Raw genomic sequence first — 13,963 nt, 5'->3', positions numbered from 1 at the left:
ATTGCCCCTCCTCCTTTCCCCCACGCCCAAATCCCCCCATCCCTGGCTGCCGCCGCCTCCTCCCGTCGGCCTTTCATATGTATATATTAATATATATATATATATATTCAAATTTAATTATATATAATATATAGTTTTTATTTTTATTTAATTAAATTAAATTGTTAATTTGAATTAGATAAAATCAACTTTACTTTCCATCATTATTTTGACTTTGGTTCAAATTTTTTATTTATTTTTCAGGAAGAACATTACTGATTTAAGCATCATAGTGCTAACCTCTATTTTAGAGTTTAGCCCCCGAATAGTCGTCGGATTTTTGTAAAAGTCTTTTGACCATTGTGGTGTTGCTGAACCATAATATGTATCAATCTAATTGACACAAGATTTTATTTTATTTTGATGAAAAGTTCCAGGTTAATATTTATATAGAAATTTGTTCTCGAGATTGAGGTGTGAAATTTCTCTATATTAGGGCAAGATATAGGAATGACCATATGAATCTACTTAAATGCTAATTTTATGATAAACTTGCGAATAATAATTTTTGTGATGAATAAATTATGCCATATCAGAATCTTAGCGTCAGGAAATATTGTATATATTTTTAATTGAAATAAAACTATAATGTGAGAATTTTTTGGTCACAATTTTTTTTAAATTTTTTATAAACTAGATTTTTGAAATGTGAGGAATACTACTTAAAATAGTTCCTAATTTTTTAATATAGATTATGGAAAATTTTCATCACAGATTATTTGTTAATTTCAAAGCAAGATGAGTTGTGAGCTTGTTTGTGTATGTGCGAGACAGTGTGTATACGAAAAAAAAGAAAAAAAAATGGTGGGTTCTTTTAGTTTTTTTATTTTATTTTATGGGTTGAATCCATATAAAATTAACTTCAACCTATATCAAAATATACCCAATTCAATCCAGAAATAGTTGGATTGAGTTGATTCCATGGACCTTAACTCATTTTACCACCCTAATTTGGTCATATATAGTAGAATATAATCTTTTTTTGTGAAAAAGTAATTTATTGCGAGGAAAGTAATATTTAAAACGAGGGCGTATTAATTAGTCCCATACACCATTTATTTGCAAGAAAATCGCTTTCCTCACAATTATATATGAGAAAATTATAGTCCATCGTGTTATAGTATATTAGGCCTAATGCAGGAGCTTATTTGTTAGATCAAGCTTGTGACCGTTTTTTCCTCATATTACACTAATGTGACAAAATTGTTACTTTCTGTGATGAAAATTTTCCTAGGCAAAAGTATTTTTTTTGTAGTGCAGCTTGTCGATTACTTAATGGCTACGTGAAATTTTGTCCAAATTTTAATTGTAGAACCAAAAATATAATATACATTTAAAATATGAGATCAATAATGATTATTTCAAAAAACATATATGAATTTGCAAAAATACTATAAATTATAGTGTCAAAAATATAATTAACTCGAATAAACCGTGTCAGCCCATTCCTTCCCTCAATTAGCTCGAGCACGCATGGCCATGTCGTCCAAATCTCAACAACAGGATCAAAATTACAATAAATCAATAAGATATTGACAAAAATAATTATTTCAAAAAGCATGGGACTACTTCTACCAAAAAATCTATAATATGGAACCAAAAATTGCAATTAACTCTATTAAATTACGTTAAAGCATCGTAAATATTAAATAAAAAGATCAACAAATCACGCCAAACTTTAGAGATGATCCCAAGAATTTAATCCATGTTTTATTTTAAAAAAACACTTAAAAAATTTCTGTAAAACACATACTCGATTATGTAAGTCGAGCATCATCGTATCTGCACTAGGCAGAGGTAATCAAGAACTTCTAGGAATCCACTGATCCCCTTGGATGAAATTTTGGACCGAGTACGAGGAAGCATGCTGAGGTGGGATCTGGCTGCTCCAGCTCACTCTCTTGGACGTATCAGATCCAGGCCCAGTATTCTCAAGTTCACCAAAATAGAGAGTCTTGAGTGCAAAATCACCACTCCAAGGCATCCATCCATCTGCGGCAATAAGATCCCCTATTGTACAGTGCATGAAAACTGTCCTTGAATACTCTTTCCACGGCCTACCGAGGTAGTTCTTGTGCATGTCCGTCTTTCCATGATACAAATCCATGTAGGCATCTGTGCTATTGATCACACAGTTCTGGAAGACGAACCCTGTCGACTGGGCGGGATCGTTTCTACCGCTGGCGGTGACTACCTTGTTCTGAGTACTCTTTCCTGGTTCCACAAGAATGACGCAGTCCTGAAAGAATGCAGCTGAGTTTCCGAATATGAAATCAATGTTTCCTCGGATGTTGCATGACTTGTAGTACTGCCGCAAGCTGTTGGCATGAAGGGTGTCTTGATTGCCGATGAATTCACAATTTTCAATGACGGAAAGATCACTGTCTGATCGGAAGGCGACTGCTTGATTCGCATTAGGGCCTGCTGTGTTCTGGAAAGTGACACCGCTGGCCATAAATCTGTCACCAACAACACCTACTCGGAATGGCAATGTTAAGAAAGCGCAGTGAATTAGGGCTTTTATAATCTTGCCTCATTTATTACTGTTTTTCAGTATTAGTACTGCATCACATAAGTTGATATTTTTCTTAATTTTAGTTTTCACGTGCACCTTTTATCCAATAACTAACAAGCCCTTAAATTTTCTCAAAGTTTTGTGTAATTATTGAATGAAAAGTGTATGTAAGAACTAATATTAAGAAACAAAACATGCAATTTAAGAAAATTGTAACAAATTGAACTGAATTAAAATACGATTTTCCCTCAAAGCAGTAGAAACTTCGCCAAAAGTAGGAAAAAATGCAAGCAACCCCCTTATAATATTGCAAATGAGCAAATTATCCCCTTATGAAAAAATAAATAGCGATTTACCTCCCTATATTTTTTAAAATACAACAATTTACCTTCTTATGCTTTTCAAAATGAAGTAATTTAACTCTTTGTATAAGAAAGTAAAATTGTTATATTTTTTTCATTGGGGGTAATATGCTCATTTTCAATATTATAGGGGGTAAATTGCTATTCACCAAAAAAAAATTAGAAACCATCATCAACTTACCAACCGTGGCGGAGTTGTAGGTGTTCATCCCCGGCTGCCCCACATTCATGGACCCTGTAATTACAGTTCTCCCTATGCCATCCCCCAAGAACACCACATTCCTCTTCCCCATCGGCACTCGAACCGTCTCCTCATATACCCCGCTCTTTATAAATATCACGAACTGCTTATTCGACTTGTCTGGGGCTGCATTCACAGCCTGCTGCACACTCTCGTAATCGCACCCATGCCCGCCCTTGCACACCGTCACGTTGGCTATCAGCCCCGTCGGCACGCCGCCGGATGGATTGGAACGAGAGGAAAACGACCCGGATTCCCAGAACCCATCCCTCTCCGTTTTGGGCAGGCCCCAAAGCCCGGTTTGATCACCAAAGAGATCATAATTTACAATCATTCCAAGCGCATTGCTAGAGGACGGAATTAAATAGGAGTGCAAGAAGGCCATCGTTTTCCCCACCAGGGATGAATCGTTCACGTGCTTCAGCCCTCCCCAGCAGGCGTACTGGTAGCCCAAGGCAGCGCTCATCCATGCACGCGCGTCCTTGATCTTGCGACGTGAAAGGGCCTGGGCCGTCATGTTCGTCCGGTACTTGGAGTAATACAGCACCTCAGCGCAAACTTTGGCTACATTGGAACGGTTCTGGTTACCAGCCGATGCCTCCAGGATATCATGGACCAATTTCCGTCCCTTATTAAGATTCCGCGAGGAAACCCACAAGGCGGATTGAATTACCTGCAGAAGGGTGGCATTTGGGAGCACGTGATTGGAATGGAGTATGGAGGCTTGGCATGTAGGAGGGTCGCGTGAGGCCTTGCAGGCCATGTGAATATTGTCATGGCCTGAAGGTGGGATGGTGGCGAGCTGGGGCTGGTAGGAGGCGGAGGAGAGGTTAAAGAGGAGAAGAAGGGAGAGGAGGGCAATCGAAAGAAGAGCGAACATTGTAATGGCAATGATTCTATTTCAGGAATCGTCTGGTTTTATACGTGTTAGGGACAATATGGGTGGTAGGGGAGATTTTATATATTTCTCTAATTCCACCACTATTGCCAACAATTACATTTTTCTTTTAATAAATGGGACAAAATGTATAAAATTCCCGCTTTTAAAATTTCTGTAAAAACAACCTTTCTTTTATGAAAATAGGCTAAAAACCCTTCTTTATTTTGTAAAACTCAACAACAAACACCCCTTCCGTTAGTAATTAACGGTAGGTGCATTACACGCGTTTTTTGTGCATGTGGGGTACTTTTTAAGTATTTTTTATATCTTTCTTAGGTATTTTTTTACTAAAATGTCCTTTTTTATTTTTGTTTTGTTTTTGTAATTTTTTTATACTTTAAATTGAAATATTAAATTATATTTAATTTATTTAATATTAAATATTAAATTAAATTATATTTAAATTCAAATAATGTTATAATTGTTAATTGTAAAATCTAAAATATTTTTAATTAATTAAAATATATATTTAATTAAAATAATTATTATTATAATTATTTTTAATTAGCTAAAATATTTAATATTTATAATTATTTAAATATTCTTAATTAAATAAAATATATTTTAATTAATATAATTAAAATTAATTAAAAAAAGGAAAACCTGAACAATTTCGCCCCTCTTTTGCCGGACGAGTTTCCTACAGCCAATGGTACAATTCGAATTCTCTCTTCAAGACGAATATTTTCATACCTTCTATTTGAGTTTTCGTCAATTAGAGAGATTGGGCTCAAGCCACGACCGTCGAACATATTTGCTGTTAATTCGTCTCCGTCCGATCGAATCTTGGTCTCAGACCACCACCATCAGACTTGTCTCTTCGAGACGATTCTAACGAGATCGGTCTCACAATTTGGTAAAGAATTTATGGAGATACGACGATTTTAATAACGTGCGCCGCCACGACGAGATGGTGGGGGGAGGGGGGTTAAGGGGGTGGGGTGGTTGGGGGGGCAGCGGGGGTAAAGGGGTGGGTGGGGGAGTTAGTTTTTTTTTTTTTTTTTAGAAGATCCAACGATCATTAAAATAAGAAATAATATATATTAAGTAAGGGTATAACGGTTATTTTCTAAAAAATTAACACCTTAGTTGGATTTAACGGAGATGGGAGATTGAGTTGAGTTTTACAAAACAGAGGGAAGCTTTTAGCCTATAGGATTTTTTTTTACAAACTTTTTAAAATACAAGGGGGTTTTATGCATTCTGTCCTCTATAAATGTACTGATGCAAACAATAATTAAAATTGTGCATGAGCAGATTAGGATGGCAAAGGTGGAATTTGGAACGAATTTGTTAAAATTTGAGACCCATTTCATCAATTAATTTTTGGAGTTGGAATCCGTCGGATTGGATTTGATGTATTATTTTTTTAAAAGTATATTAACGTAATTTTAAAAATATAAAATAATAATATTATTGCAAAGGTCATTTTTTTTTTATAAATTTATTGTCATTTTTAGAGTTTAAAATATTAAAATTTTCAAATATGTGTTACTTAATATATATTGAAACATTACAAAATATTTAATTATTATTTTAATTTATAAAAATATTAATTTTATGAATTATATGCAAGTGTAAATAAAATACACATTATTTCATATATTTATCAATATATTTTTCTGTAAGTATATACGAAAAAAAGGACCGATTAATTTGGGTCAGTTATATCCAATTCATATGATTCTCGTCGGAATAAATAGTTATACGCATTTTTTGCCCCTTAATATAGGTTATTTGCCATTTTTGTCCTTATTTTTTTGGGGTAGCATTTTGATCATATATTTTTTTAATTTTTACAATTTCAATTCTTTTTTTTTTTACCGGAGTTCACCTCCATATATCAGTGAGTAATGAAGATTTCCAGCAAGGAAAAGACTTAAATTACGAAAATTAAAAAGATACAAGACCAAAATATTACAATAATTAATTGAAGGACAAAAATATTGAAAAAAATGAGCCAATAAGAATAATTGACCTAATTTTAAAAGGTTACATAAGATGTGTATACATTTTTCTATCCAATAAGTTCAACTCTTGGATGAAGGGGGAAACCTATTATCAATGCTGTCTATCGTAATCTTTTGGCATCCCTTGTGTATCACATTTGGCAAGAACGGAATCGACAGAGGTATCAATAGCTGGAGTGCGATGCAGTGTCCCTTGCTCGGATTAAGCTTTTAAACTGCATATGGTGTTGTCCATGGATTATAATAATTCATTACATTTCTACGAGCAGTCTGGAGATATATGTCCTTTCACTCCGTATGTCCAGTAATTACAGTTCTTGAAACTTTCATTCGCTTTAGTATGGGCTCATCTAAAGGTTCTTTTTGTGGTGGTTCTTCCCTTGGATCTAGCTTTTGTTTGTCAAGATCTTTGAGATGAAACTCTTGTTGGTCCTGTTTTCTATCCAGATATGCATGATTTGGCCTTTGATTTGGACACTCCCGGGGTAGGAGTCACTATTCTGATTCTTCCTCTTCCTTGGCTCGCTTGATTCTCCTATAATTATTAAAAAATCATTATTATCGGAATAGAGAAAGGTTCTTTTGATCTACCTCTCAGTCTCTTCATGTTCTTTTAGATGGATGTTTGATAACCCAAATTCTTTAGTTTGTCTTTGAGGAAAGACATTCTCCTTGATAATGAATCCAATTGTCCTTTGGGTGCTTTGTATGATTAGATCAACATTCCCACCATGGACTACAGATCTTTGCAAAGAACATAGGGGAAGCTACTTCTATTGGTACTACACTGTAGAAGAAATACTTGCAAAATCAGTAGACATATATTCATCTATTTCACAAATATTCCTTAGTTTGAGGCCAAAAAGAGATTGTGAGTACTCTTTAGCCTTTTCAGCTTTGTTTCCTTCAAAGTATCTATCTCTTATAAAATGTACCTTGATGAGCCTTCCTAGTCTTTCAACAATTTCACTTTTGGACTCTCCAACTAGGATACTTGTTTTGGTGTTTTCAGGGGTACTATGCCATATGATCTTTACAGACCCTCCAATCTTAATTCCGATAGTCGTATGAAGTTTTCCTTGTTGAGTATGAACGTAGTTGCTGCTGTATTCATAGTTACTATTCATCAATCAACTTCTTGATGTTTCAGAAGTCAATAACATCAATGTTGAGTATAATACCATAAGGATGTAAGGGCTGGAGCATTGTCTTTGCCTAAGGTATATTTTTCGGCACTGTTATGGAATTTCATCTTGGATTTTCTCTTAATCCGATTCCCATAAATTTTGGGGTGGCCGTTGGTGTGGAAATCCATATGTCTCCCAAAGACATCGGGGTGGCGTTGGTATATAAATCTTTACTTTCTCTCATTGGATGATCTAGTAGAGGATCATTTGAACCTGTATTTCCCCAGGACGATGGTACTGCTAGAATGATTTCATTAGTTTGGACATTGACCAAATCCACAATCTCAAGATGGGTAAAGGATTATGTTAACTTCTATAAACATGAAAATCTACCCTTTATACCTCCATTATTTTATGGATTTCATGCCATCAAGGATTAGATCCTCTTGGATCTTTGACTTCGGAATCTCCATCGCTTTTCCATTTTGGTCTAGAAGACTTGAGTCAATCCTTTTCGGATGACCGATTGTCAAGATAATCAAAATTAATTACTGATTCTATAACTATAGCAGCAATCGGACCAAGTCGGATCCCTGGGGAACTACGACTTAATTTCTTAGTCAAGTTGCGTTTACCAAATGGGGGAATTTGAATAATGATTAAGTAATAATTAATAGAAGTATAATAAAACGCAAAAGTAAATTATTAGGAAGAAATCCATGGGAAGGATTCCGACCCAAGGAAGCATTTCACCCAATCATTATGTTGATCATTGATCGCACAAGATTAATTTCACAATCAAGCATTCAACCTCGAAATCTATTAGGATAACCATAATAAATTCCTTTTTCCTATTGTAATTGATTTGATTCAAGCATCTAAATCAAAACTTGTTATCTCATAATTGGGCATGATAGTGTTCCATTTCAATTCAATAACAGCATCTGCATTAGTGAAAACAGTTGAAGCTTAGACCAAACAATTGAGATAGTTGTAATCGTCTAATCTAGTTTTCTCAATTACATCATGTGAAGCACACAATAAATTTTCTTGCTACTCATACCACTCATTCATGACAATTACGGATCACTCATTCATGGATAGCCATAGAATAATTAATATCGAATTGTCAGATCTATCAATTGTAATATTCTATAAGATGTAAATCAAGACAAGTAATACTTGGCGAAATTAGATACAAATCAAGATCTCAAAACATAGCGATTAGGTTCAACTTTTCCTTTGAATTAGAAAATAGGTTTAGCTACACAACATGTTCGTAGCAAAATTAAAAATCCAAAATGAAAACATAAGCTAAAAGTATAGAAAAATTGATCGAAAAGGACGTCGGCGTCCTTTGATACCTTACTCCCAAGCTCCAAAATGATGAATGGCCTCTTTCTCCCTTCCTCCCCTTCTTATCTGCAGCAATTGGGGCCTTCTTTTTCTTTTTTTTTTTGTCCCTTTGAGTTTTTTTCCAGCAATTAACAAATAAATATTCTCTAGAAACTTTCTAAATTGGTTTCTCCCATCAAACAACCTTGCAGATAGAATAGGGCGTGATCACGCCCTAACAAATGTTGAAGTCTATTTCTGTCCCAACTTTCCTTGATAATTTTCAGCTCCATTTGAGGCTTTTTGGCTCTCTTTCCTTCAAAAGGGGCTGATATCAATCATTCACACAAAAGATGCATAATTCAATTATCAATGCTATGAACTAGTTCTAAAATACTTGAATTAAGCATGTAATTTAGTGATAAATGGCATTCTATCATCGAACTATTGTCAACTCTTTTTAAGAATTTCCATAAGAAAATTCCTTCTATATATTTCCAAAATTTGAAAATATTCCCTATTATCATTGTGACTTGAACCTTTATTCGATTCTATACTTTGAAAGTCTCATCCATAGTAGTCAATATATCAATATGTAATATAAATAAGTATTTCTTCAATAAGCCTAAATTCTGATACCATTTGGAATGAGCATGGAGTTAGGATGAAAATAGAAATGAAATTGGACTAAATATATCATTTTTATGAAAGTTGCGGGTCTAAATTTGTTGGTCTAAAAATTAAAGAACCGAGAGTGAGAACTACCCCAAACCTAGGGACCAAATCTCCCTTTTCCCATTTAATTAATTAAGTGCATTTTGGGCTTTTTCGGGTATTTTATTTAATTAGATTGAATAAAAAGTCCGACAAAGTTTGTTATTGGGCTCAATTTAATTTTTTGGACAAATTAATCTAGCATTGCGCAGCCCATGTTGATGTTGTCTAGGTCAACCTACCTTATATGGAGAGTAAAAATGGTTGCAAAGGTTTGATTGGGGCTGATCATTTTGACCATGAGGAATAGTGGAGGAGTCATAGGAAGTGGGTAGAGATAAGGAAGTGACCCACTTGAGTAGGTAATCCTTCCTTTACTCTCAACTTAATGCGAACTTTTTCCATAACCCTATTTGATACTAGTTAGCTGAATTCTTGCTCGCCTAAGGGGCTGATTTTTGTTCATCATTGTCTCCTATCTCTCATGTTCTTCTTCATTTACAACCAAGTCAAGAATTAGATAGAGCGGAGCCTATAACGTGGATCTTTACTTTCTTATTTCTGGGTTGATATACCGATAGCCCAAGAACGTTCAAGGATACACCCCTTGAACGTCTTTTGTTTCTTTTATGTTTTGCGCTTCCACCAGATCGATCAACTCCCTTTCATATTGATGGGATTTCCCTTGGAAATCCGGGATCTTCGGGTTGTGTTAGAATCATTCTTGATTCCTAATTTGGGTTTGTTATTGCATTTTCAGCAGTCATAAGCATGAACACAAATAATATTGCTGAATGTTGCACTTACGGAATGACCTTGTGGTGGCATATTTCAAAATATTAAGAAGCTGATAATTGAAACAAACTCTAAACTTCTGCTTCTTTCTTTTATGTAGAAAAGACAAAACTTTCGAGGTTCTAATATCTTTGCTTTGCGATTATTGGCACTTTTAATGATACGGAAGCCAATCGAGCCGCCAATATTTTTGCCCTAACGGCAGCAGATCACATATCTTGTTTTTTTTCTGCCTTCTTTTGATGAAGTCATTGTACTATCTGATCCTTATTTTGTATGTATAAGGCACATTCGATGCATGAAAAAAAATATAATAATAAAATATCATTTAATAAAAAAATATAGTTTTAGGAAAAATAATTACGATAAAAAATAAATAATTTTGAATGAGAATATTTAGAGTAGGGAAAAGAGAAAAAATTACCTAAAATAATTAGTTATTTAAAAAAATTATTTTTACCACTTGTATATAATTAGGGATACATGGAAGTTAGGTTATTCAAAAGAAAAGAAAAAACAAAAAGGAAAAGACAAAAAATAAGGAAGATACTAAAGAGACGCTTTCACTTAATTTATAGTACAGATTAAGTAAGACACCAAAAGAAAGCTTTCACTTTATTTATAGTACAAATAGACACTATACTTGTTTTTTTTTTTTTAAAAAAAAAAAGGTTACAAGTCGATGTTGCCATATGAGTATTCTGAAAATATAGTGGGTACAATTATGGGTATAATTTCTTGATTACCAATTATGGATAATTGCTTTATTAATAATGCAATTAGGGACGCAATGTTAACAAACTATTTGAATAACTGAAACTCACAATTTGATCACCATAATTTTACTGTTTAAGTTGGTGCCTAATACTTTACTCATAAAAAAATTTAATATTACTTTCAGCTTGTCACACATATATTTGTTGTACATCAATAATTTACTTAATAGAAAAGATGCATCTACGGAACTCACAGCTTAAAGAACTGTTCAACTTTCACTTTTACGTCCTTGATCATGACAAGGGCAAAAAAAATGAGGGTCACATCTCTTAGGCCTAAGGCCCCAACGAATCGTAGTTAATCTTTAAAAGGCTAATTAAAACCAAAATTTTAATCCCAATTAAAAAGTATATGAAATTGATGTGCAAGAAACTAATTAAGCAGACTTGGCAGTAGTGGCACACACTGGTGGATTCTAGTTTGCCTACGTGCTTTGAGACTTCGACCTTTTTGAGCACGAGATCCCCCACCTGGAGCTGTCGCGGTCGAACTCTTCGACCCTGGCTTCTCATCATCAATCCCTTGTGGTGCAGAATCCTTGCGTACGCCGCGTCTCTCTTTTCCTCGATCACAGTGAGATCAAAGTTTCGCTCCTGTTGGTTGGCCTCGGGATCATACATCGCCACTCTCTGGGATTATTCCCCGATTTTCGCTGGGATGATAGCTTCCGTTCCATATACTAAGCAGAATGGCGTCTCCCCTGTTGCTGTTCGAGGTGTTGTTCTATAAGCCCATAGGACCCCTGGAAGTTCGTCAACCCATGATCCTTTATTGCTTAGCCGTGTTTTCAAATGATGGAGGATCGTTCGGTTGGTCACCTCTGTTTGTCCATTGGCTTGCGGGTTCGCAACTGCTGTGAAGTGCTGTGCGATCTTAAGCTCCTTGCACTATCCTTTCTAAGCACTCTCGCATGAATCTCTCGCATGACATATAGGGCTCTCTCCTCGTCTAAGCACTTCAGGAGGGGTCCATCAACTGTTCGTTTGTAGAGCTGTCCTGATAACATGGTGAATCGGGTGGCTCAGAATTTGACTCTCTTAGCGGCGATGGGATCAACGGGCAGGGTGCCGTCTTCAAGATATTTGGCAATCTTGTCCTTCCATGATTCGGGTTCTGCGACCGTCTGAACCTCTGCCCCGCCTGCGATGCTCGGTTGCGCTCGAACTAGAGCAGTAATCTTGCGATCTCCAATTCCATCCATGGCGGCCCCAAATTTGGATAAGTCATCCGCCTTGTCGTTTTCTGCTCTAGGAACCTGCAAAACCGAACATCTGTCAAATTTTCTCATCCACTGCTGAGCGATCTCTTTGTAAGATGTCATGGTTTTCTCCCTCGTCTCATATGTTCCTTCGATCTGCAGCGCGATTAGCTGAGAGTCCGTGAACACCTCCAAATCTTTGGCACCCGCCTGGAAGGCAAGCTCTAGTCCCAGTATGAGCGCTTCGTACTCAGCTTCATTGTTGGTGACGGGGAAAGCCAGACGAACAGCTGCCTCGATCTCGACTCCCTTCGGTCCCTGTATCCATACTCCTGCCCCTCCATTGTTGGCGTTCGAGGCTCCATCTACGTGCAGCATCCATTTGGTGAACACATAAATGAGGTAGATGATATTGGTTAAACCTGACTGATATCTCCACCAGATTTTGCACCATACTTTGTGATATCATATGTCATGGGCCCCTGAGCGTTAACATTTATTGCCAACAAAGGCAAAAAGAAGAGAATTGTAATGAAATTTATTGCCATTGCCTTCTAAAGTTTTTATTGATGTTGATTTAGTTAATAATTCGAGTTCTTTGCATACATCAATTATGAATTTATAGTAATAGTAGACCATTCAGAGCCATCGGTTACTGATCATGACTATTTTTCAGGAATAGAAATTACTTTATTTTGAACAAGTTTGTCGTACCTACAAAGCACCATCTTTGAACACATGTAATTAACAATTCTATGAATAAAGTTTTTATATCTATTTTAATATTATACTATATTATATGAATTTATTATTATTATTAATAATTAGTATCTAATTTATTTTTTTAATTATAAGAGTTTGGGTAACATGAAATGTATTAGGTTTACTTATTTATTTATTTTTTTTGGTGTCTAAGTTTTGCCTGATATGCAAAATAGATATGAATCTAATTTTATATATTTAATTTATGGGGTGGAAAATGAGCCACACCTGCTCCCAAGCTTGGCGAACTGGCTCGTATAAAGCTCAACTAAAGCTCGAACATTTCGAGCTCGAGCTGCCTGCTTCTTGATTAGCCGAGCTGTATTTTTATTCAATATTTTAAGACTCGGCTCGTGAGTCTTTTTTTACTTTTTTTTAATTTTTAAATACTGTTATATATTTAACTACACTATAATAGTATATTAGGTTAATACACAAATATTTATAATATATTAGAATTATCTTCGAGCCGATCTCATATTTTAACTTTAGATCATCATAAAAGTTTGGTATTTCAATATCTATATAAAAATCTGCATAATCAGTAATTTAGTATTTTGTTTATTTTTGTCCAAATTACTATCTAATATATATATTATACATTTGTATTTGTTGTTATATTTTAATATCAATTGATATTTTATGTATTTATTTTGGAGTATTTATTTGTACCAAGATTATATGTACGCACTTGGATAATTTTATGTAAACTCTCTATATATTTACGAATTATGTTACCACTAAACTAGTAGTAGACATATTAGAAAATAATATGAAGTTGTATATTCCTAATATTAGACTAATTTAATGTAAATATATGATTTGTAATTTTATAAACAATTACTATTATAATTATATATTTTTAGGTTATATTAGTTACTTATTCTTTACATTATATGGTAGTTGAAGAAAATTAGGAACATATTTTTGTTAGATCCAAAATAATTTGAGCTTGTTAATCGAGCAAATTCATTCGAGCTCCACTCATTTACACCCCTACTCTAATTTACAATATAAGACCATTAATTAGATCCTTTTAATAATTATGTATTGAATTATATTTATTTAGATATAAGTGGTACATGATTACATTAATATTTCACTAAATTAAGCAACTGAGTAATATATTGGTTCAATCATTATATTTATCTCAATATAACTAAAAATTATGAAATAATTAATCACAAT

The 13,963-nt window shown here is 34.5% G+C and overlaps 1 protein-coding gene across 1 annotated transcript; it reads right to left on the bottom strand.

The window, feature by feature from the left end:
- On the bottom strand, nt 1,725-4,065 carry LOC105176072 (probable pectinesterase/pectinesterase inhibitor 51). The gene is made up of 2 exons (XM_011098754.2): nt 3,098-4,065; nt 1,725-2,514 (listed from the first exon to the last, which is right to left on the bottom strand). Exons 1-2 carry the CDS (start codon nt 4,035-4,037, stop codon nt 1,841-1,843), a joined length of 1,614 nt encoding a protein of 537 aa, XP_011097056.1. The 5' UTR covers nt 4,038-4,065; the 3' UTR covers nt 1,725-1,840.

This window comes from Sesamum indicum, linkage group LG13 (genome assembly GCF_000512975.1).
Source record: "Sesamum indicum cultivar Zhongzhi No. 13 linkage group LG13, S_indicum_v1.0, whole genome shotgun sequence".
Taxonomy (NCBI): Eukaryota; Viridiplantae; Streptophyta; class Magnoliopsida; order Lamiales; family Pedaliaceae; genus Sesamum; species Sesamum indicum.
Note: the sequence above shows the minus strand (reverse complement) of the source record. Positions and strands in the feature narration are given on the sequence as shown.

Coding starts and splice junctions, on each gene's coding strand:
- LOC105176072 (XM_011098754.2), bottom strand. CDS start 4,037: ATGTTCGCTCTTCTTTCGATTGCCCTCCTCTCCCTTCTTCTCCTCTTT. Junction 2,515..3,097: donor CTACAACTCCGCCACGGTTG/GTAAGTTGATGA, acceptor CATTCCGAGTAG/GTGTTGTTGGTGACAGATTT.